A 25,940-nucleotide genomic window follows, 5' to 3' on the forward strand; every position below is an offset into this window, starting at 1 on the left:
GATAATTCTTTTAAATAAAGAAGCATAGTGAAATAATTTCAAAATTACTTGTTTATACAAGTCCTCATTAAACTTAAGGTTCCAATATGAATAATTGTTTTTATTAAACTGCTTTTTAGCTGATTAAAATGTAATTTCGAATTTGATTGCGGATCAAAAGATTTGATTAACGCAATCAAAACAATTATCATCCTAATTAAAAATGATGAAAATATTATGAAAAACAACCCAAGCCGACCGAGAACACTTACTTTGATCATGATTCCTCAACATTCATGACAAAACACACACAAGCCCACAACATGAGAATGAAGTTTGTAAATCCAAATTATTCATTTGCTAACCATGTACGACAAAGAGAACTTCTTATCTTGGTCTGATGATATCGACCTTGATGCTCTACTAGAATGCTACACAGAGTCTGAAACTGCCGAGTTTTCAGATGAAGATTTTGAGCCTTCACCTGCCAAAAAGTCTAAGACTGCAACAACAACACAATCTCAGCCTAGCCAACTCAACACGCCCTGTTACCAGTGTCCAGATTGTGATAAGACGTACAAGTCAATTGCTGGGTTCAGAGGTCATGTACGACAAAAGCATGGCATTACAAGTATAAAAGGTATAAATCATTTTTCACATCTATATATACATATATTAATGCGTGTTATTGACTGAATGCTTTAAAAACCTAATGAGACAAGATGTGGTATGATTGCCCATGAGCTTACTTTTATTGTTTGACAAGTTTGTGCAAGGTTTTCACTTTTCACTTTCCTAAGGAATGTGTTGAACAATTTGTTTGGGTATCTCAGTTCCTTAATATATACATAAATTTCCGAAAGGCCGTAGATTTTGTTGTGCTTGATAGACAGATTTGCAATGCGAATGCTTATGAATGTTTTTTTTTGTCCATTGAATATTTTACTATGGAAAATCTTAAACCTCAATCATGAAAAGTTCTTTGGTATATATCTAAAGTCTTCATATCCAAGTTTAATAGATTCAATGACTAACAAGCAGGAGACTGTAATTCATTAGTTGTCGTTTGTTTATGTGTAACATATTTGTGTTTTATTCATTCATTCTTTGTACATAAAAAATACCATTTGTTTTTGTTTGAATTTTGACCTTTTATAGCTGACTATGCGGTAAGCACTTTGCTCCTCTTTGAAGCCCATACAATCCTATAGTTGATAATTTCTTTGTCATTTGGTTTCTTGTGGAGAGTTGTCTCGTGTGCAATCATACCACATCTCCTTTTATATTGCTAGCTTTTGTGAATGTGATAAATTTCAGCATAATGAGATAAATTTGCTTCTTCAAGTTGCAAACATAAATATTGGTTCTTTGATCTCTGGTGAATATGTCTCATTGGCAATCTTTTGTGTTTCAGGTTTTTATTTTATGCATAATTTTGACTGCTACATAATTCTTGCAATGATGTTTAAGCGTTTTCCATTTGTGATGATACCAATTAGACTTTTTATTGGATATGAAGTAAATAACAAACTAACTGGTAAATTGCTATGCTCTCTTTAATACAGAAAGCAGTTATTAATACTGCAGTGTGTATATATAAATGTATAAAACATACCAATATAAAATAATATCATACATTACAGAAGTATTTACATGATTTATATACAAAAGAATAAAACTTTAGCATGAGAAACTTTTAATAAAATTATTTTTCTAAACATTCATTAATGAATATAATGAATACTGTAAAATGATATAAATAAACACAGCAGTTCTATGATATTTAATATTAGAATTAAAGGATCAAAAAGGCTAAATGTATAGGTTGACAATTGTAAGAGAAATTAAATTTGTCATCATTTCCTGAACTATTAATATTCCATATTTGGTCAAGACTTTGGCCAAAATAAAATTCTTAGTAACAATACAACAGGAAATAAAAATCAGCAAATCTAATTAAAATATAATTATTTTTTTAGTGAAAAAAACACAAAAACAAATTTAAAAACTATTTCAGTACATGCAATTAATAAATATATATATACATTGTTGTGTCTATAAGAACGGTTGATTAAATGTTCTTATTTTTAAAAGCTTCATATATACAAAAGTCAACATGGTCAATGCTGAAATAGCATGAAAATTAGTATGAAAATGTCTGAGAATGCCCGCGCATAAAGCACTATTTGAAACGGCTCAAACAAAAGCATCCCATTCATTATCATCACCATATTACTAATAAAAATTGTTTTGATAAAAGGTCAACGCTGAAATAGATTGAAAGTTAATATGAAAACTCCATATACTCGTATATAGAACAATTTCATGAATTTATGAGATATATTACAAATTTCATAGTAGTCTATTGTACCAAATTTTTTATGAATCAGAATTCTGATTTGTGATGTAAACATTAAACATCCAGATCTGATAAATGCACATTTGCTCCATACCTTTTTTAATATCATATATTGATTTCAACATTGACCTTTAAAATAAGGAATAAATAAAAATACAATTTCAATACTACATGTATTATGTAATAACCTTCACTCTTTTCTGTAGAAGCATAAACTACATGTACATTGTAATATGGATTATTTTATACATGTTATATCTATTTCTTTTCTTATAAACAAACATGTATGCAAAATGTTTAAATCTAAACCCAGTATTCCTGATTTATTCATTCACTCGTGCCAAAATAACAAAACTTCCCATAAAGGTAATATATACTTTTTCTAGTAGACCTATTTGAATTAATTAACTCCCAAACAGATAGAAAAAAAATTAAGGTGCTTGTGCTTTTCAAGATATAAATAATTTGGTTGATTGGGGGTATTTTATAAGACTTTTCATTACTTAAACACGTTAATCACTTAAAAGTTACAATATCTTATGACTTAAATGTATAAACTCAGATGATTTTGATTTTTTTTTTACAATAACATCAAAACATGACTATCAAACATCCTTATGATACACTTTCAAAAAAATATGTCTATATTTGTACTATCTTTACAATGAGTGACGTGGACGCTTTGGAAGAGGATTATTGTCTATGACATGTGGATAGTTCAGTCTCCTTTTGGTATTACCCCTCACTGGTGCAATTGCATGCTGACCTACTGTCCTTATTTTGACCATAGCATGGTTAAACTGGTTCACAGTTGGATTGTTATTGCAACCTCCACTGGTCCTATGTATCCCAAAATGCTGTTCAATTGGGTCTTGGTTAAACCTTTCTGTTAACACAAATGGCATTCCTTTACGTAATAACAGACGTGTACATTCCACAACAGAACGAACAGTTATCCGAAAGCCTTCTAATGTCTGGTAGCTTAACTGCATTTGATTTTTCTGTGTCTTACTAAATTCTCCAGGTCTTGCTTCAACACTTTGCTTCCAATCATCAAAATACTTCAAAAAATCATCCGTCAGATAGTCCAACCTGGGATCATTTGGGTCTGTAAATGGTTTAAGATTGTCTTTTCTCTTCTGGTGACCTTCATTTAAGTTTCGGACATTAAGACAGTCAAAAAATTTGTCCATGTGGCGTATAAACTCTGTTGTAGCACTAGTTCTATCCCCATAAACCATTTCTAGAGCATTGGCCACAGTGGTACTTAAAACTTGGGCTGCCAGACTTACTTTCATTGCACCAAAGGATGTTATGTCAATGTGGGCCCTTGATAACTTTGGACACAATCTAAAGACTCCAGTACAGTGGTCCTTATATAGATCTACAATATGCATCCATGACACATCTTTACCTCCACACCACATCTTTCTGGTATTCTTGTGTGAGCCTGAATTTGAGAAACAATTCCTTGCTGTTTTGATCAGATGGGGTGGATCTGAAACAAAATATATGTATCGTTCATCTGCAGCAAATCTGTTTATAGCGCGGTACACAGTTGTCTGTTGTTCATCTGTTTTGTGAAGTTTTATGAATCTTCTATTGGGTGAGGCACCATCAGCAGTAATGTACAACACCTTAAGTTCTGCATCAATCTCAACTAACTCCACACATTCCCATAAAATTCCAAACAGTTGGTCCGATGTTATTCCATTGGTGGCGAAATGAGCAAGTGGGAACTTGAGGTCAACTGATATTCCGCGTACCATTACAACTAAAATGTGCGTAGCTAGCTTCTTTGCTTCTTCTTTAATGCATTCCTCCATATGGATTAGACTATTTGACATGCTGTCGAGATCTATGAAGCCAATCAATTCACCTGAATGTTTGTCATATACTAACTCACTCTTTACTTTTATTTCATCTTGTAGTAGTCCTACATATTGTTGCCATTCTTCTGTTGCACCTTTAGATTCCATTTCGTCTGCTAACATGTCAATAAGTTCAGGCTTAAATCCTACACCTTGCTTAATCACATGAGTGTAGTCGTTAGTGTTGTTCCGATGATCGGAATAAGTCGGAAATCAGTTGGTTGGGCCTTGCGATGTCGATAATCGATTGGGATTTTGTTCAATCGATTGTCGTTTTAAATTTCCGGACCTTTAGGTTGTCAACTTCCGGTCTGTTTTACGGTTTGCATTTTATATGCGCAGTCAAACAATATTAACCAGTCGATGACAGTAACAATGTCAAACATCCAATAATTAAAGAATAAACCAATTTCCTTCTTTATAAACGTGACAAAAGCATTTGCAGATTGATGGAAGGTTATTTAACATTAATAACTTTGTATGAAATACTTTCTTTCATTACCGGTACTTGTTACTTGAGAGCGGTACAAATCATTTTGAGTTTAGACAAAATAATTTCGTTGCTTCATTAGAACGTGTTGCAAATTGCCTTTTAGAAATGTTTATCCATGTGTTGCATCAAAAACGTCATATTCCTTTCCAAATTGTTTGCCAAACATCGTTTATTGTTGTAAATTTTCCGAAATTTGTCCGCCATTTATAAAAATATAAGAATCACGAATCGGATACGGTTCAACTATGTAATAATTCCGCATTCTTACAATTATAAGTTCAGACGTACGAATGAAACAATTGACAGAAATTAATGATCACAAGAGTGAAAAAAAGCGTTCTTCACGAATTAACAGACAATGGCTTAATACCCTTTGTATACTGTATATCTTATAATGCAAATACATTATTTTATTTTTTTGTGTTAATTTTAAATTTCTAAAAATTAAAAACTTTATATATCTTTTCCTAATTAGAAGCATTCAAATGTTCATACAGCTATGTTATTGAAATTGTTTTGTGAGTTACACCATTGAAATTTAGAAATGTTAGTGTCACTGTTGGTAATAAATGTTGTAATTATGAGATAAAATATGTTCAATATGAATCTTGATTCTTATCAAGACATTTCATTGTTTTAACTACTGAATAGATAATTATCAAAGGTACCAGGATTATAATTTAGTACACAAGAATATGAAAAGGAAACAAAAGATCAAATATGAATATATAAACTCTGCAATGATATTGAATGTACACAATAGACAATAGACAATGAGACTAAATACATGATTTCCTTTAAAAAAAAGGGCAAGGTATTATGATCCGATTATAACCGATAGTCGGTTAGTTGCTGTCAACCGATTGTAATAGATAATCGGTTGGTAATTTCAACCGATTATCCAACACTAGTAGTCGTAAAGCAATCTTTCACTAGGAAGCTTAATAAAACCTGAGTGTCTTAAACTGTCATAAGTTGATGTTGATTTACTTTTCAAATATATGCACCATTTAATTAGCATAGGATGCCACCGCATACCTCTTTTGTCAGCCAAATTGTTGAATTTTGCTTGCTGTGACCAAAATAGGCGCTGGAAGCAGTTTTCATCTGGAAATTGTTCATTGACGGTACTTTCACATGATGTCATCAAATTAAACATATCTTTACTGTTATTTTCACTAAGGGAGACACCGTCAGATCTAATGGACTTTTCGACTTTCTTTTTCAGTGCTGCAACCTGACTAACTAAGTTACTATTGTACTTCTTTAACTGTTTAATTTTTTCCACTTTCTCTGAATCAGTTAATCGACTGTTTCCTTTCCTGGATAGGCAGTATCTGCAATAAAAATGAAAAAAGGCTAAAGATACATTTTACAGCCAGTAAAGGTAAACCGACAGAAATTCAGGCCAAAATTATTAATGTTTGTTTCCCCTCCCCTCCACTCGGTAAATAAGCCCCCTGGTCAAAAAAGTGTTTTCCTATAAAAAAAATCAGAAATTATTTTTATTCCTGAAAATGATTTGTTTCTATTTATGTAGGGCTTGAAAGCAAAAGGATCGAAACATTCAATAAATACACTCAAATTGAGCACACATATTGACATAACTGATAAGTGGCCTCATTGAATAAATTTTAATTACAATGTTGCCTCATCATGCTCATACATTCATATAAGATTTCTAGAAACAATTAACTTATTTTATTTTCAAATAAGTGTTTTCTATTTTTAAGGGAAAAAAATAAAAATGGATTGTTACTTTATGCTGAGACTTAAATAAACACCAGCTTTTTGTCATGCGACTGAAAAAGGGAAAATAATTAAAGAAATTAATAAAATTGATCTTCTGCTTAGAGAGTTATTTGTCATGCTTGGGGCACACCAATCAAAAAGATTTAAATAACATCCACTCTAATTTTCAATATCCTGTAAATCTTTTAAATTCACTGGATAAGTAATACACAAGTTTTAAGTAAAATATGGTTTTTACCTGTATAACACACCTGTTCTAAGATTTTTGTTTTTGCCTTCATTAATTTAAAGCGATTAATTAGTTTTCTCCTTTGAATTGTTTTATGGCCTTTTATAGGTGACTATGCAGAATGGGCTTTGCTCATTGTTGAAATTTGGTCACTTGTGGAGAGTTGTCTCTTGGCACTCATACCATGCCTTCTTTTTGATATTTGGTTGATTATGAATGAATTGAATGAATGGACCATAAACAGGAAGGCCATTAATATACTGGAGGAAGCAATGTAAAAACAGTTGAATGCTTTGGTTTTTAAACACAATGCATTTATCCATAGTCAGGGGGTTAACCCTTTCATCCAAATTTTCTGTCATTTAATACAACTTACCATCAATAAGTATGAGCTGTTCTTCGATGGTATTGGCATCTGAATCAATAAGTATATGTTGCTGTTCAATGGTATGGGCATCCAAAACTTTGGGTTTTCTAACCCGCTTCCTTGCTCTACACTTATCCCTGTAGCCAATACAACGTCTCTTTGATGTTCGAGGCATTATCTGCAAATAGTACATAATTAACTCCATAAGTAATAAATATATGAAAAATATCTAAAATTGATTAAAAAGAAAAGCAGTTCACACCAACAGATATGTACAATTCACTTGACTTAGTTTAATGCGAATTGGTTAAAGTATTTTTGCGTAAGTGTCTGACAATGGTATACAAAAATACGTCTTGTAAACAGGCATATTGTTTATGTAATTTTAATATACTTGTTTCTCATTTCTATTTTTTTATATAAATTAGTCTGTTGATTTGCCCATTTGAATGGTAATTTTGGGGCCCTTTATATCTTGTTGATTGTTGAGAGCCAAGGCTCCATGTTGAAGGCCGTACATTGACCTATAATGGTTTTCTTTTTTAAATTGTTATTTGGAGGGAGAGTTGTCTCATTAGCACTCACACCACATCTTCCTATATTTATATAAAAAGAATAACCATACTGTCTGAAAAAACAAATTTTTACTCTGCTCTACTTCAATGGTTACTTATATGTTTGTCAAAATATAGGTATATATATTATATTGTTTACTGTTCCTAGCCTACATATTTCAATATCAAATGGTTAAGAAAATAAAATATGTGTTTTTGCAATCATGTTTGCCATTTTATCTAATGACAACAACGCACTATTGAGACAGCAACTTAACAACAAATTGTTTGTATCTTATAAAAAATCAATTATCATACATGTCATATATATTATTAAACTTTACATTCAAATATAAAAATCAATATGATCAGAGAGATTAACCCATAATTGACCCATCAATTGGATAGCATGCATATGATGCCCCTCTATTGTGTTAGGGATGACATTAAAATTATTTAAAATTATTTTTTATGGAAACAAAGAAATTTAACTTTCAAGTTTGATAAATCTGTTTTTCATGAAATGAAAAATTGCAGAACATGTATATGTACAAGTATCACATGTGAAACTGGAATAATGATTTATTCATCTTTATTAAATTTATAAAATGTAGAAAATATGCTATAATTTTTTCTTGTCTTATAGTTTCAGAGCACAGAAAAGATGGTATTACAGAAAAAATCAACAATAAAACATCTTTTAGTATGACCCCAGAAGAATTTACTAAGATCTTTGAAACATCATATCAAGAAGCATTGGAAAACATAATAAACAGTCCTTTCAGGAACAGTAGCCGTTCTAAGCATGGGAAAGGTATTCTGGCAATTACTTTATATTATGCAACAAGTCAACAGACACACACACAATTGTCAGAAGAACTAGCACCTGTTTTCGCAAACTTGTTTGAAAAAGTAGAGTCGGATTGCAATACAGATTTGAACACATCTGAGAAACTTTTCTCATCTTTTTATAAAATAACAGTTGATAATGAATTTCAATCAAAGTTATCTGCCATTGTTACATCTGAATTTGAGAACATTGAATTCGAAGGTGAACTTTCCGCTAAACTGTTTTTATCTGTGCTGCAAGATGCCCTACTGAAGTCTCTAGTGAAAAACCGTTCACAGCTGTACCAAAAGAATGCAACTAAGCTAGATACCACAATGACAAATATAGACCAATCTGTTCTTTACTACATTTCAGGGTATATTATTTCAAAACTTCAGAAGAAAACATACCAACACAAAAACTTGAAAAACCAGAAAATTCGTGAAGCTATGACTAATTTTGTGGTAAAACAATCAACAATGTTACAAGAGCATGTTAAAAAGTTTGCGGAGTGGACCGAGAAATTAAACAGAGGAGGACTCAAAATTCCAAGTGACAACTTTTATTATTTCATCCGGCATTGTGAAATTGTTCTCCGGCAAAGTATTGACCTTGGCAATGTGAATTCCCAAACACTTATGATTACAAACCTAAAAGAAGTTATAGTTTCCGCACATATGGTAAATTATTACTGGGAAATTTTGTGTGATAACAATGAATTTTCTTCATATATCATGGAATCATGTGTTTCATTATTTTTAACAATCCGTGGCCACTCCTTAGCACGTGCAGTGCAACTTCAAATGCCCAATAGCACATCACAACATGAGAAGCCACTAAGGAAGGTTTTGAAAGACAAATCTGATAACCGCAAACAGTAATTAGTGAAATTAAACATTTGTGACTTTTGAAGAGATCATATTAATTATGTGTATCTTAATTGTTTATAGTTTTTGGTTCTTTTAGTGCTTCATTTTCTTCATACATTTATGATTTACATGTATGACAACATGCTGTTAGATTTGTCTTTATGTTGTTGGTTTTTTTTTTTAATACCATAAAATGTCAGTGCTTCTCTTGGATATGTACAGACTTTTTATTTATATAACATATACATGTATGTAGCTGTTTATATTTTTAATGTACGTGTATGTTCATGCATTGGTGTGTTGTTTTTTTTGTTAGCACAGATGATAAATAATGCACAGGTTTTTTTATGCTCATTTTTCAAGTATGAAGTCGATAAATTCTTAAGAATTAAATCACGTTTTTTTAAAGTCATGTAAGTAGGAAGAATCTATTTTGAGACTTGTAAGTTTTTCAAAATTCTACAGAAAAATTACAATACAATATACAGCACATGTACATTATGTAAAGTTTGTTAAGTTTAAATAATTTCTTTTCGCCTGTTCAATATACCAACCAGTAGTATTGTACATGTTGGATCATATGGTTTTTATCGTTCAGCTCTAAATTGTATAAAATTTGTGACTGTTCATCCTTCATTTTTATAAAGTAAAAGCAGTTATATAACATAAAGTAGAACTATTTTATTTCTATTTGTGCTCCACTTAAAGGGCATATATAATACATGTACATATTGAAGATGGATGAAATGTACCACATATACCAGTTTTTAAGGTTATACTTGATGTTTATTTTATTGTCTGTTACTATCATTGAGAAATACTGTATACATGCACATTGTATATACATGTAGTCTGAGTTGATATGAATATGAACATGATGAATAAACTTGGAAAACCAATTGCTTTTTTTTATGAATTAAGATATATAGGAAGATGTGGTGTTAGAGCCAATGAGACAACTCTACATCCAAATAACAATTTAAAAAAAGTAAACCATTTTAGGTCAATGTACGGCCTTCAACACAGAGCCTTGGCTCACACCGAACAACAAGCTATAAAGGACCCCAAATTTACTACTGTCAGATGGACTTAAATGTTTCCATGATTGCAATATATGAATGTTTATATTAAGGGAGACTTATTAATTAGTTTGCCAGATAATGTAGATATAGGAAGATGTGGTAAGAGTGTTAATGAGACAACTCTCCATCTAAGTAACAATTTATAAAGGAAAAGCATTATAGGTCAAGGTACAAACTTTTACACCAAGCCTTGACTCACATAGAACATCAAGCTTTATATGGCCTCAAACAGTACTAGTATATAACCATTCAAACGGGATAAGAAACAGAATTATCTTTCGAGAAACATGTATGAACTACATAAACAAAAGACAACCACTGTACATCAATCATCATGTTGCTGCATGAGAAGTTGGGAACAGACCAGTCTGATCATTACCATTTTTTTTTCTGAATTCAGTTTTGTTACATCCAGGTCTGGGATTAAAAAAATTAAACTTCATATAGTCATGCAAGGTACAAACTGTTTTAACGTTAAAATGAATACAACCTGATACATGAGTGCATGTAATGTTCAAGTTGTTATCAGTCATAATGATTATCAAAGATTTCCATCATTGTTTTTTCATACCAAGTTTAGCTCCAAATCTCAACATACACATATATGCATATATACTTGTCTAGAGACTTCATAACCATGATCATACCCGTAGCCAGGGGGCTCTTTCAGGTTCGAACAACCCCCCCTTGAAAACAAATAAGCATAATTTTATTGTGATGCAGATTGAATAAGGTACACCTTGGAATATCCATAGTATAATATAATAATATATATGTTCCTGGGTACACACGTAACACAGACTGGCCAGATAAGGACCAAAAATGGCAAAATTGATGACTCGATATTTCTTTTAATATCAATAAAATGTCATTAAAACTAAGTTACACGGGATGCCAGTGTATCAAACTTGTAATCTGCTACATTTTTTTTGTAATAATTGCATTCATTTAATCACAATAAGGTGGACAATGCAAGAGGGGGTAATAAAATTGGCGCCAATGGCATTTCAGAATGAGACCGTGAATGATGACTGATTTCTTTATTAATACCAATAAAATAACATCCAAACTACATAAAACGTGAAGCTAGTGTACTAAACTTGTAAACTGTCGCTTCAAATTTGTCATGATCGCATTTGTTTCATCACAAAACGGGGGCAATGCAATCGGATATTACAAAAAAAATGGCGCCAGTAGCATTTTTCAATGATCGTGAATTTGGCCAACGTAATAAAACACTTTACATAGAATAAATCACTCTCATATTAGTTACTCCATGTGAAAAAATATATCTTCTTTATGCTTAAACTTACCAACTCATTAAAGTTGTTGAACGTGTGGAATTATGTGGATGATTCATTAGCAGTCACGATAGCTTTCGGTCCGACGCTTCCAGTCTCCATTAATCTCGCGAAGTCTCGTGACGTACGGGAGTGAAATAACTTTATACTGAAATGCGTACGAGATTCATTTCCCGTTAGATATACTGTTCCCAGGTCACATGCAACCCCAATATATTACATCAGTGAAGATTTTTGTGTAATATTTCTTTAATATTAAAAATGAAAATTGTGGGGTAAAATTTAAGAATTGACAATATTTATCTTCATAGTGTCGTGTTGAATTGAACATTTAATAATGTTAGTTGGCATTTTTGTAGGAATTACAGATACTGAAAATGTAAACTCAAGTACCCACCTTATTGACCTTGGCCTTGACTCTTTGATGACAACTGAAATCAGACAAGTGATGGAGAGACAGTTTGGTATAACCTTCAAAGTGGATGAAATAAGGAAGCTTACAATTAAACAGCTCCGTGAATTTAACAAAGACAAAGATACCAAACAACAGAAGAGTAAACAAGAGGAAGAAGTGAAGCATGATGGGATTACAGCAGACGTTCTCATTCAATTGGAAGAGATTGTTCCAATCAAATTAGTGGAGAATGATCCTGAACCTGTCTTTATTGTTAACATGCTACCAGGTAATTTGTTCGATTAACAGTTATTATAATAATACTGAAAAATATATAAAAACTACATTAAGATTGTTTTCATTAAGGAGAATAATGTACATTGAAAGTCTTTGATTCAATGTATAGTTTAAACCTTATTGAGGATAGAAGCATGTAAACTTAACTTTCACTTGAGAGCTGTTGTGAAAATATCTGGTTAGTTTGGACCAAAGTTAGTCATCTACTATCAAAATAATGTCGGTAGAAATGACTCACATTATTTTAAACATTTCATACATAAAGGAGTAAGGTCTGATTTTGGCCTCAAACATCAACCAAATATGCTGAAAAATGTCACTTTTCATATGGTTTTGTCAAAAATGAAAGTGGCCGCGCCGCATCTGTGTTCATCCTCAACCTTTATATATGTTATGTATTATTATAAAATACAACTTTCATTTCAATATTAAGGATGAACACCAATGCGGCCACTTTCGTTTTACATGAAAACCGTCTAAAATTTTACTAAAATGCTAGAATTTTTGAAGAATTCAGTAATTTAGCATGACTTTAAGGTGCCAGTACCTGATATATGTTCATTGTATAGTCAAAAATAGCCCATATTTATGTAGCAGAAGCACTCTACTGTTCAATAAATAACTAAAAGTTAACATTTTATCAATTTTGTAAAACTGCTATATTTTGAGGCCAAAAAGGGCTCTTACTGGACCTACTCCTTAAACCAAAAAATACAGAATCAACAGTATACTATGAATTTTGAATGCTGTGATAGACCTTGACAATATTTGATATTATTGATGTCAACTGCCATAGGATATCTTGAACAAAGATGGATTGATTGATTTATCTATTCATGGGTTCAAATGTTGCATGATAAATGCATATGCTCTGTTTCATATCTTAAACAACACCACAAGTCAGATTTTAACATGTAGCAGGTTCAAGAGGAAATGTAATCTTACTCTAGGACATTATATCTGAAAGACAAACTGTCTTTTATCTTGCTCATAAAGGATGTGTGTTAAGCATAAAGCATTGAAGTCTGGTAAGACCTGACCTAGTGATCAACCCTGTTCATAGGCAAAATTCTATAAGCACGAGACCACTAAGAAGGTTGAAGGTTGGAATATCTTTTCCAGAGGTTAGATAGAAATTTATTTACCAAATTCTATATTAAATGCACAGGGTCTTATTTGTTAACTATTGCTCATTTTATTACAGGTTTTAGGGAACCTTGAGTACTATTGATATGGGTCTTTTTCAACTGAAGAAGGTCATATAAATGGACAACTAGACCAGGTTGATAAACATGTTTTGTTAAAATTAATTGTATTTTGATGCAAAAGGTTTGAGGGATGACTTTATTTTGTGAGTGTTGTATTTTGATGCAAAAGGTTTGAGGGATGACTTTATTTTGTGATCTTAACTCTGGTAACCTTGATCTATGTCTTTTTATACTTTCAGAAAATGTTGAGACATTTAAACCATTGACTGAAGATGAACAACACAGTTTCTATGTTATACAATGTACAGATGATTCACCTTTATATTCTATTCAAGCCTTAGCTGGTCACTTTTTACAGGTATGACTAGAGATAAGAATGTAATATTTAAGACAGACTTGTCTGATATTTGATATCTTTTAAAAACATGTTTTTATGTATGCTGTAACAGTGATAATAGGGATAGATCAATCATATTTGTAATGCAGATGTATTAGGTTTTTATTAGGTCAGTTTATTGGGAACCACTAGTGGTAGATCAATCATATTTGTAATGCAGATGTATTAGGTTTTTGGAAGGTCAATCATATTTGTATGCAGTTGCATCAACATTGGTACACCTCATTTTCATGGAAATTGTTAGGCTCTATATCTTCATTCATGTTTCATTGACTGTTTATCTTGCACAACTTACATGTGAAATATTGCTAATTGCTTTAAACTATCGCATAAAGGAAGGACATCTCTTTGTTGACAGTTCATTTGAAATATTTGTAAAAATAAAATGTTCAATTTATCTGCTTTTAAATATTAATGTATATATAGAAACTATAGATATATATCTAGATGTCCATAGATTTCAAGGCAAGATTCAACATTATTCTGTGTGGTAAAGTACATTATTCAACTTTTAAAAGTTTCATATATATTTTCAGGAGATAGACCTGTTACATCCAGATAAACCAGTCCATCTAGTTGGTTATTCTATTGGAGCGAGGTTGTGTTTGGAGATGGCTTTACAGAAACCAGACAGCCCTACCAGTCCTGGTGTCAAGAGTTTAACTTTGATTGAATCACCACTGCCACTGATTGAGAAGAAACTGAAATCAATTGAACCTGCACTGGAAAAGAAGAGAGAAATTCTGAAGTCGCTGTTGCAAGTTCTTAAGTTTGATAAAGATATTGTAAGTAGGAACTTGCTGTTTCTCTATTTTTGGTGCTATTTTCACATTTCTTGATCGATGTGAGAAAAATATTTCTGCTCACAAGTGATATATCTGTTCTCTGCAAATGATTAGTTGAAATTTGATCATGAAGTCAAAATGTTTTGTTTCTTGTTAATTTTCATATTGTGACGTCACGAAAAAGGCGACAATGTCTGATGACATTGCATATATAAAGAACACAAGTTTCTGAAAATCTTTGAAAATGAAGGATAAAAATCATTCAGAGAATCAGATTCTGACACTATAACTTGTATATTACCAATTATCAATCCTAATAAAAATGGAAAGTTAAAAGTGATTTGACAACTGTATCAGAAAAGAATATTCTTTAAAGAATTTTACTACCAAAACCCAAAATATAAGAAGTTTTGGTGGTGTCATTTAGACTTCATTCATGTGGAGAAAAACTTCCCAAAATTCATGTAATATATTTTTAGAGTAAGGCAAGTAGAAACCTAAACAGTATGAAATAATCTGCTATCTGTAACTAAGTCCATTGGATGATTCTATATTTGTGTTTCTACCTTAATAGCAGATTTTAAACTACTATTCAAGGTTTTTCTTTTAATTTAAATTTTAAGTGCATGTTGCAGTTTCTTATGAGCTTCTTGTTTACAGTACATTGCATGTTTATGTCATTTTATTTTAACAGGAATTACCAAGTGAATCTCATGAAATGGTAGAGAAAGTGTGTATCATTATAGCAGAGAACAGTAATGGTCAAGTCCAAAACCAAGGCATTTTTAGGGCAGTTCACTCATATTTACAGAAGATGCAGATAATTACAAGTTATATACCAGATGGAACGTATGACGGCAGAACAGTTATTGTTACACCACAGGATGTGACTGAATTAAAGGCTCAGAAGGTATATTAATTAAGTTATATTAAGATAAAGGCTTGAGAGGTATTCTGAATTTAATTACTTACTTGTAGACTAAAATGGATATGAATTAGATAACTGTCAGACTCAAGATGTAATCTTACATAGTTCACTTAAAATACCAAAATGTATTCTAAGATAGGGGTAGAATGTGTTTTTACCACATTGATTGATGATTATCTAGATTTGGATGAACACATTTGTATGTTGGCATCAAAACCTTTATTTGGTTGTCAACATTTACTGACTGTTTCCACTATGGTCCATTCTCCACTTTGGTTTTCAATTCTTTCGCATTTTTCGCAATAATAAAAAACCTCGCAATAATTTCTGAATTTACAATTACATCATGATTTGGTTCCCTTCTCCTTTTTAAAAGTATATTCAGGGCTTTAGAACTTACATGTTATTATTTTAAATTTATTTTAAATTTTTTGCTGTCAGAACAGTTTTAATGTCATTCTTTTTTTCATTTTTTTCAGTATTTCAAGCAAAAAATCCTCCATGTACAGGTTGGAATTCAGGATGAGACATTCACCGACCAAACTGTATCAGCAATAAAGACAGCTCTACACAATAACATTTCACATTGAGGAACATTTGTTTGACTAAATACTATTAGTGCTATATTTATTGTTTGCTAAAGTTTATTCTAATTGAAATTTATTGATTTGCATAAAATTAGATATTTTGTTCTTAATATATGTTTTCATATGATCATTTTGAAGCTTTGAAATTTAGAAAATTGAAAGTTGAATAAATTATATTTGCTCTAAATGTCTGTTATCCTACAACCAGAGTTTTTTCATGTCATTACTGTTGTGTATCATGTTCACAAACAAATTCTTACAACTTGCCAATTGTTGGTTAATATAAAAAAAGAAGATGTGGTATGATTGCCAATGAGACAACTATCCACAAAAGATCAAAATGACACAAACAATAACAATTATAGGTCACCATACGGCCATCAACAATGAGCAAAGCCCATACCGCATATAGTCAGCTATAAAAGGCCCCGATAAAATTAATGCCAATTTCTTGTTGTTTGTTTAAATTGCAGCTGATTTGGGAAAATATAGTTCAAGCTACCCGGTATCTTTAAAGCTTCATATTTTAAAAGGTAGAAGTCTTGGATCTGTCAAATGTCCATTGTCCTAAATCTCATCTTTTGTTTGCTAATGTCAATCTTAATGAGGATAATCAAACATTTAGACAAACAATGGAAACAAGCCATCCAAACCTTTAAATCACAATCTTAAGATAATTCCTCAAATTACATGCTTTTGTTTATTCTGAGGTAACCAACAATTTGGTTGAGCTACAGTTTAAAGATAAAAAAAAGGAATATGGTGTATTAATTCTTAAATCCCTACTTCAACTGACAGAAGAAAAAGCAAAGGAACAATGATTTTTTTCCACCCATATCAAAGACTCAGTAAAGCCTTCAACAATAACCAAAAGCTGATGCAACAGAACTCTACGTATATCTTGTTCTCACCTCGTATGCAGAAGGAAATGGGCTTGTTTTGACAAGTTGAGACCAAAGACTTGATTAAATTGTTATTTGCTGTTTCTAATCATGTGGCTTTCATGAATATGAGCAAAGACTAGTCTTAATAAGTGTCCTGGTTGGAAACATGCACTGAATTAGCATTTTGAAATCTAGCTCAATATATTGGCCTAGTCTCAGAAGGGCATGTACTTTTCTTGATATTCCTGTAATATTTGCTACTGGCTGTAAACACCATGATATGGCTTTGCAGAAACAGTCGATCTAAAGTGTTTGCTAGATGTTGATCATGCTAGGGTAGTTCTGTACGTTGAAATGCTCATCCTGTAGGATGAAATCAACAAGTCATAAGCTATAAGGCTGCTTTCTAAAAATATATACATGTATAGAAAAAAGTTAGTTTTACAAGTCTGAAGGATTTTTGGACAGATCCAGTCCTGATAATTTTTTAGTTGTGATTCATTTTCATACACCTATTTTCTGTTTGCTAATACTTAAAACATTTCAATATGTTGAATGAATTAAAATAAATTGTCACACATTCCTGGTGCTTCTGATTAGTTGGACTTCATATTTGGTAATTAGCTTGGCATCCATAAAACCAAAAACACTCACTGAAATGTTGTGTTCACTTGACTGACCATTATTGAATTAATGTTGAGGTCCTAGAGTAAAATATTCTCCAAGTTTTATTGATGGTGGCAACCTATTGATAGAAGTACTTAAAATGATCCATGTAAATATGGTTAATGTCAGATAAACATGTACAGCATTCAATCGTTGTAGATGCCTAAGGCCGTGTTCACATTGACCTAAACTCGGTGTTGTGTTAGTGTAACTCACACATAAACTAAACATCATTACGTTCTCATTGATAAAACTCAATGTTTACATGTAGTGTAAATCATGTTTTGTCTACATGCAGTCGATAGTCGATGTAGGCCTTGTGTAGGTTAAGTGTACACTAAACTAGTCATTCAGAACTTTAATTTTCCCATGTATATTTAAAAAAGGAGTGATTTTTATATAAAATTGATACTAATAACACTTATCAATAAAGTTCTTTGAAGAAATATTTGTCTAAACTTGATATATTTATTTGTTATAATTTTCTTTACCTAGCCTTATTAACCCTTTATCAAGACAAACAAGACTCATCCATCATCATTGCCCAACACATAATTCATTTGAAAAGGTCTTCCCGAATCGACTGGACGTACACACTGACAGAAATATTTGCCACTGGTCTTTACTCAATCAACGATTCACTCATAAATGCATTACTGAAAAAGGGTGAGGCTAATTGTTTTTTTGTGCAGAATCTCAAGTCCGTTTAAAAACAGTTAGAAAAACCATAACCCCCTCTTTTTGCTAAGGCAGCACCCATGTGATGTTCGGAGGGGGGGGGGGCTATGGATTTGTTTTGGAAAAAAAAGTTTGTTTCCAATTTTTTGGGGAAAATATAATTTGTATTTGACCCGGAGAAAAAAAAATGTTTGTTTCACCCTGAGCTGCCACTATATTTAATGCTAAAATTGAAAGAAAAAAAAATGTTTTGGACTTGTCGACAAAAAATAGATTGTCTTTCGCCGAAGGCAAAAAAATTGTCCAGAAAAAAATTAGGCGAAAGTTTATATTTATTTATTTTTTCTATAGTACAAATTCAATATTTGGCACTATAATGTATGGGCAAACTTTGGATTCAGAACATTTGTTCATTCTAATCTTCTGTATGACCCCATGTTTTTAAATTAAATTGTGGTAAAATCACTCCCCCCCCCCCCCCCCCCCCCCCCCCCCCCCATTTTTAAAGTCATATGGTTCCCTAACTGCTAGAAAAGTTGTTGGAAAATTTGAATTCTGTTCTACGTAATGAACATTTAAATGACATATAGTTTACAAGTGTGAACAAATCTTATGTACAGGTAGCTAAACAAGGTGTATAGATGTGAACAAATTTAATGTGAAACTAGTGTGCATTACATTAAACCAAATGTAAACATGTTTACTGTACACAGTGTTTGGTGTGAACACGGCCTAATTCTTGTAGTATCAGAAAACAGACCAAACCAAGAAAAGTACACCAAACAATCATGTTATACATCAAGTATAGTTGACCTCATGCTCATGGTTTTTGCCAAACCAACTTAACCATGAAAACTTACGAACAATGAATCATGAAATTGAGGTAACCTGCAAATCAAATCTGCCAAACAGTCATATGTCCAACAACCAGCTAGACAGACCTGTAAATTTTTTGTACATCATGCAATCATTTCATACACCAAAGGTATTGGACACTCTGCTTCCGAGAATCCGAGATTCAGACTTTACCATGCAAACTAAGCCTTCATTACTGATCCATGAAATGGGGTCTAGGTCAGGTAAACCCTTTATACAAATACAATGCACTTCAAGCATCATTGTAATGTCCATGTGTTGCAGAAAAAACAATCAAAACAAATGAAATTGTGAGCTACTGCTCATTAGTAATGCCCCAGCGGAAATATTTTGGTTAACAGGAAGTTGTTGAGTGGTGAACCAGAAAACACATCACATAGTAAAGCTAATTCATATAAACCCTGACACCAATTTTCAGAAATCCTTGTATATTATTTCCCGAGAAAAATGTGACGAAACTTTTAAACTTGGCTATTGTGTGTAAAATGATGCAAGTGTTTTGTAAACAGGAAGTTGTTGAGTGATGAATTTGAAAACTTATAACCATATAAAGATTCTTATGACGGATAGATGGCGGACAGACTGAGGAAACTCACTTTTTGAAAGCCTGGGTATAACTATGATATGGACAGTATAGATGTCAATATGAAACTTTTGGACTTGACATGCAAGGTATGAACAAAATATACACTTGAGTGAAGTGCCATAACTGTGCTTCTCCATGCCCTTATTTAATACCAATTCTTAAATATTGGACTATAATTTGGAGGTGAGTGCAGTACAGGTTTTACAAAAATCAGACGTGGTAGGATTGCCATCTATCCACCAGAGACTAAAGGACTAAGACAACCAGGTGCTCTGCAGGGTGCAGCTTTATACGACCGCAGAAGTTGAACCCTGAATGGTTGGTGCAAGTATGGACACAGAGGCAGATTTAGGGGGGCGGGCCCTCCTTTTTGGGAAAAAATTTGGTTGCTTCAATAGGAAATCATTGAAGCGTGACTGGAGCGGGCCCCCTCTTAGGTCAGTCAATGGGCCCCCACTTATAAAATTTCTGGATCTGCCACTGGGACACAACATTCAAGCTGGATACAGCTCTGAATTTGGATTGTGATTAAATAGTTGACACAGCATAGGTTTCTGACACAAAAAGAATGGTCTTATGAACTTAAAATTTTGTTTTTGTTTTTGAACAATTCACTATGCTGTTGAATATTAAAGGGGTACTAGCTACGAGATGTATAAAAAATCTAAAGTTAGATTTTTTTTCTGTTCAATCAATAATGAAAGTGAAATAGTGAAATAACAATTTGCTTTTTGCAGCCAAAAAGGTTGAATTTTGTCAAATTATGCTAAGAAACATTGATAATTAGTTAGTCACTTGCAAGTGAATGAGTCAACCTCTTTAAATCCGTATTCATGTGAACTTCAATTTAACCCCTAGCTTGAGATTGACAACTCATGCATTGTACCTGTACTGGTTATTTAAAGGAAAAGAATGTCAACAATGAAAGTGAAATTACGGTAAATCATTTCATTACTAATTCGATGCACATAAAATCATTCTTATACGGTTTAAAACAATGAGAAACATCTATTTTTAATCTATAAAATAAAATCAAACAGACCTATAAAAATCCAATTGCACGTGTTGGTTTAATCTATTCATATCTTTATTCATGTTTACATCTCTTATATGGTCGTCTGAGGTCAAATCGAAAGTTAATAAGATGGCGTCTGGAATAAAATACACACAAAACGAACCTATATATTATCTACCCAATCCTCTGTAAACTAATTATTTTTTACTTTTGATAGTTTGGATAAATGTTTTACATTGTTAAAAATCAAATATGAGAATTTGAGTCGATTCGGTGACCATGAATTTGACAGCTAGTGCCCCTTTAATCCTCTTAAAAAAAATATTCGAAGAAATTTTCTTTTTAAATTCTGAAATCTGAAATGAGAAAAATTGAACCCTCCCCCCCTTTTTTGTCCTTCATTCCTAGACTGTTTGCCGCATAACCCTTAAAATATATCACAACCTTAAACTTATGGTATTTAACATTGTGGTCAAATTTCAGAATAATTGAAAAACTTATTCACAACTTATTGTCCTGACACTAGATAAATGCTTGTTTTGGGCCCCTTATTCCTAAACCTTAGGGACCAGAACCCCCAAAATCAATTCCAAGTTTCCTTTTGTGGTAATAAACATTGTGTTAAGATTTTATTGATTTCTATTAACTTATACTAAAGTTAATATCCAGAAACTATCCGTCTTCGGACAACGCCAACAATGACGAGGACGTGATACCAATATACGGTCTTTAGAAACAACTCTAGTTCAAAGCTCTCTAAATTAAGGTAATCAAAAATTTCAAATACCTCCATATCTAATCACCTCTTTCCTTTTGTGCATTGTAATAAATATTTGCATTTGTTTTGAACTTTTAATTGAGGTTTCTTAAAAGTAGAGGTTTTTGGCCCGACATTGTCGTCTGACTTTGACCTAATAATTGATGCTCCAGTGGTCCTGTTCAAGTTTTCAGGATAATGAGTTGCCCTTTACAAGTTAACATTTGGTGTGAGGATTTAATAAGATAATAAAAGGAAGAAGAAAAACACAAAATGTATCAACAAAATTTAATATCTAAATTAATAATACTGCACATAATCACAACAGATGTCATTTTAATAAATATGTATAAATTTTAAACAGATAACAGTTAAATTAAAGTTTTAAACATATGACAATGTTATTTTATCTGGAATGAGAACTTTTAATTATATACAACATGTATATCGCACCAATCAAGGATAAAATGAATCTATATTGGAATGAAAAATATTGAAGTTCTTGAAATAAATTAAATACAAGATCCATTAAAACTGAGCCTTAGGACTCGTGAGAGATTCAGTAACAGATCTACTCTTTCTGCTGATATCAGTGTATAGTACATGAAATCACTAATGCCTTGTCAGTTATCGATATTTAAAGTAAAAATAACTTGCAAATATCATGTTATGCATTAGCCCTACAAAAGAAGGTGCTTTCAGTGGTGGAAAATGAGAACTACTCAAATATAACATATTCAAATTATAAAGGTACATAAATAACACATTACAACAAAACAAAACAAGGAATGTCAAAACTGGATTTCAATGAAATACAAGCAGATTAACAAATAACGAGATGACATTTGAAAATATGAAAGAATCACATCTTTTGCTTCACATTTTTGGATGCACATATGTGATTATTCTTTTTGGTGACAAATGGAAAAGAGACGTACAATTCAGATGAGAAGTTTTTCCTTAATTGCATACGATGAAAATTTTAACATGAAAAATAATGTACTATTTGAAGAACATATTTGAGAGAAGTTATACAAAATATGTTTAAAAAGAAAAAAAAGTCTTGAAAACAAAATACAACTACTTTACAAATACTACAAATCTGTCAAGACAACTGTCTTACAAAAATAATTGCTATAGATTTTTTCCAAGAATTTATAAACAAAGAAACTACTTTTCATTTCCTCTCGATGACAAGTTTATCCATATGATGAAGCTATAGTCATGTTTCCTAGCAGAGCAACATTTAATCATAACATATACCCTTATGGATGCTATTACTTATAATCAATCTTTCATCAGCTTCTCTCATTCATACTAATCAGTATTTATTAAGTTATCACTATAAGGGGCAGTTGTCTCCCCTCTGGACTCTGTAACCACTTCCTCTTCCTGTTCCTCCTCCTCCTCTTCATTTTCTTCATCATTGAATTGATCAGTTGTATCATAAGTAAATGTTCCTCTTGATAAGTCTACTTCTATTGGGAATACAACAGCTTCTTTCATAACACCATGACAGTCATTATGGTATTTAGCCATCGCTGACACAAATCTTTGTAACTGGAACACAATATCTTGTACTGTAGAAAATAAAATATAAATACATTTATTGAACATCCAAGATTGTTATATTCAACAAGTGAGAGGTTGTTTTGAAATATTTTGACCTTTAAAGTATTACTTTCATTTCAAATTGATTATATAAATAATATCAACAAATTGATTAACAAAATTTCAGATAACAATTTTAACTATAAAACTGGGTTCTGTCCACTTTCTATAGATCAAACAGTTGTTAAGTTAAGAATCAAAACTTATATGCAACAGGTGCTACCTGATGAGCTAGAAATAAGTTTTATTGGTTCCTTGTTGTTAAATAAATTTCAGCGTCACAGTTTTAAAGTTTATGGTTCTTTTATTGGTTTCGTAGTTTTTTATGAGATTTTGGTCTTATATACATCTCATCTTCTTCTTTTTTAATTTTCTATTATTTGTTTTATCTTTTACTCCAACTAAAGTTTTTTTTTTATATTTGAACAAGAATGTGTCCCCAGTACACGGATACCCCACTCGCACTATCATTTTCTATGTTCATTGGACTGTGAAATTGGGGTCAGAACTCTAATTTGACATTGAAATTAGAAAGATCATACCATAAGAAACATATATACTAAGTTTCAGGTTGATTGGACTTCAACTTCATAAAAAACTACCTCAACCAAAAACTTTAACCTGAAACGGGACGAACGAACAGACAAACGGAGGCACAGACCAGAAAACATAATGCCCCTCTACTATCGTATTTTGGGCATAAAAAAGCTAACATACCATGTTTCTGATCCAACAATTCAAGCTTCACTAAGACATCTGATCTCATTTTAGCAAATCTGGTCCTGGCATCTTGTCTACATCTTAATATCAATCTGCAAGTAAAATGTTATAACCGTCTATATTGTTTATCTGCATTACAGATTTGCAAAACCTTTATATATTAATATTTTTATGTTCCTTAAATAGCAGAGTTGAATCAAGAATTTCAGTTAAGTGAGCCAATGGCAAAGAAAAATTTTCCAAAGAGCATCCACAAAGGTACAAGCTAAGTGTCTACATGCTTGAATTATGCACATCCTTCTAAACAAAAATTTACATCTAGTTTTTTATCCTTCATTCACTGTAAATGTAACTTTTTTTTCAGTATTATCAGGCATATGTAGAGCTAACAGATATTGTTTTACAGAAAAAGATCCAGAGCTGATATTCATACAAAGAAATTTGTATTGCCTACAAATTCCTTGTTTACTAATATTGGTATATAAAATAAGGGATAAAATTTCTAAATTATATTTTTAATCAAGCATTTATATTTTGTTATGAAAACCCCATCTCATAGTTGTATACAAGTTTTATAAAGTCTATGCTCATCTGTTTCTATTCTATTGTACTATGTTACAAAACAGCATAAACAAGAATGTGTCCGAAGTACACGGATGCCGCACTCGCACTATCATTTTCCATGTTTCATGGACCGTGAAATTGGGTAAAAATCTAATTGGCATTAAAATTTAAAAAGATTATACTATAGGGAACATGTACTAAGTTTCAAGTTGATTGGACTTCAATTTCATCAAAAACTTATTTGAACAAAAACCTGAAACTCCCACTTTACTAATCATTGATATTATGTTGATAGTCCTAAGTATAAAGCTTTATTAATAACTGTCACATAACTTAACATTAACCAAGATAACTAAACAAAGACCACTGAACCATGAAAATAAGGTCAAGGTCAGATGAACCATGCCAGGCAGACATGTACAGCTAACATTGCTTCCATACAACAAATATAGTTAACCTATTACTTATAGTTATTAAAAGAAAAATAGACCAAAACACAGACCCTTAACTCTGATCAATGAACAGTGAAAATGAGGTAGATTTCAAATAAAACCTGTGCAACTGACATATAGATCATAAAATATTTCCATACACCAAGTAAAGTTGACCTATGGCATATAGTATTAGATAAAAAGACCAAAACAAAAACTTAACTTTGACCACAACCATGAAAATGAGGTCAAGGTCAGACGACAACTGCCCGCTAGACATGCACACCTTACTATCATTACATACAACAAATATAGTAGATCTATTGCATAAAGTATGAGAAAAACAGACCAAAACACAAAAACTTAACTATAACCACGGAACCATGAAAATGAGGTCAAGGTCAGCTGACACCTGCTAGTTGGACATGTACACCTTACAGTCCTTCCATACACCGAATATACTAGCCCTATTGCTTATAGTAACTGAGATATGGACTGGACCACCAAAACTTAACCTTGTTCACTGATCCATGAAATAAGGTCGAGGTCCAGTGAAAACTGTCTGACGGGCTTGAGGACCTTGCAAGGTACGCACATACCAAATATATTTATCTGATTACTTATAATAAGAGAGAATTCAACATTACAAAAAATTTGAACTACTTTTTCAAGTGGTCACTGAACCATGAAAATGAGGTCAAAACATTTGACATGTGACCAGGGGTCGAAATTAGTGCTAGTCCGGTAGTCCAGGACTAGTAAAATTTGCATCGGACCAGTAGATTTTGTCAGCTGGTAGTCCGGCGGACAAGTAGAAATTTATCGATAAAAATCACTGATTGCATCGCAATCTTTGTTTGTTTACAAAAAC

At 32.0% G+C, this 25,940-nt stretch overlaps 2 protein-coding genes and 1 long non-coding RNA gene across 5 annotated transcripts in view; 1 reads left to right on the top strand and 2 right to left on the bottom strand.

Moving 5' to 3' along the window:
• LOC134726570 (fatty acid synthase-like) overlaps window positions 1-16,461 on the top strand; it is a 54,357-nt gene extending 37,896 nt beyond the window's left edge. The window contains exons 24-28 of the mRNA XM_063590977.1: window positions 12,045-12,368; window positions 13,824-13,942; window positions 14,518-14,766; window positions 15,461-15,676; window positions 16,174-16,461. Coding sequence (XP_063447047.1) covers window positions 12,045-12,368; window positions 13,824-13,942; window positions 14,518-14,766; window positions 15,461-15,676; window positions 16,174-16,284 — 1,019 coding nt within the window. The 3' untranslated portion in view covers window positions 16,285-16,461. The remainder of the gene's footprint in view (window positions 1-12,044; window positions 12,369-13,823; window positions 13,943-14,517; window positions 14,767-15,460; window positions 15,677-16,173) is intronic.
• LOC134725466 (uncharacterized) lies at window positions 2,985-11,820 on the bottom strand. Its single transcript, XR_010108560.1, has 3 exons — window positions 11,698-11,820; window positions 7,060-7,228; window positions 2,985-3,224 (listed from the first exon to the last, which is right to left on the bottom strand). It is a non-coding gene; the product is annotated as an uncharacterized LOC134725466 (long non-coding RNA).
• Window positions 16,462-22,724: 6,263 nt separating the features above from the next.
• Window positions 22,725-25,940, bottom strand: part of LOC134725467 (PRKCA-binding protein-like) — a 28,966-nt gene continuing 25,750 nt past the window's right edge. Inside the window, exons 11-12 of one of the 3 annotated variants that reach the window (XM_063589301.1) lie at window positions 24,072-24,166; window positions 22,725-23,323 (exon numbers count right to left, since the gene is read on the bottom strand). In XM_063589301.1, coding sequence (XP_063445371.1) covers window positions 23,061-23,323; window positions 24,072-24,166 — 358 coding nt within the window. In that variant the 3' untranslated portion in view covers window positions 22,725-23,060. The remainder of the gene's footprint in view (window positions 23,324-24,071; window positions 24,167-25,940) is intronic. The other 2 variants (XM_063589302.1, XM_063589303.1) reach the window with 2 other exon arrangements.

The sequence above is a fragment of the Mytilus trossulus genome, chromosome 7 (assembly GCF_036588685.1).
Source record: "Mytilus trossulus isolate FHL-02 chromosome 7, PNRI_Mtr1.1.1.hap1, whole genome shotgun sequence".
NCBI lineage: Eukaryota > Metazoa > Mollusca > Bivalvia > Mytilida > Mytilidae > Mytilus > Mytilus trossulus.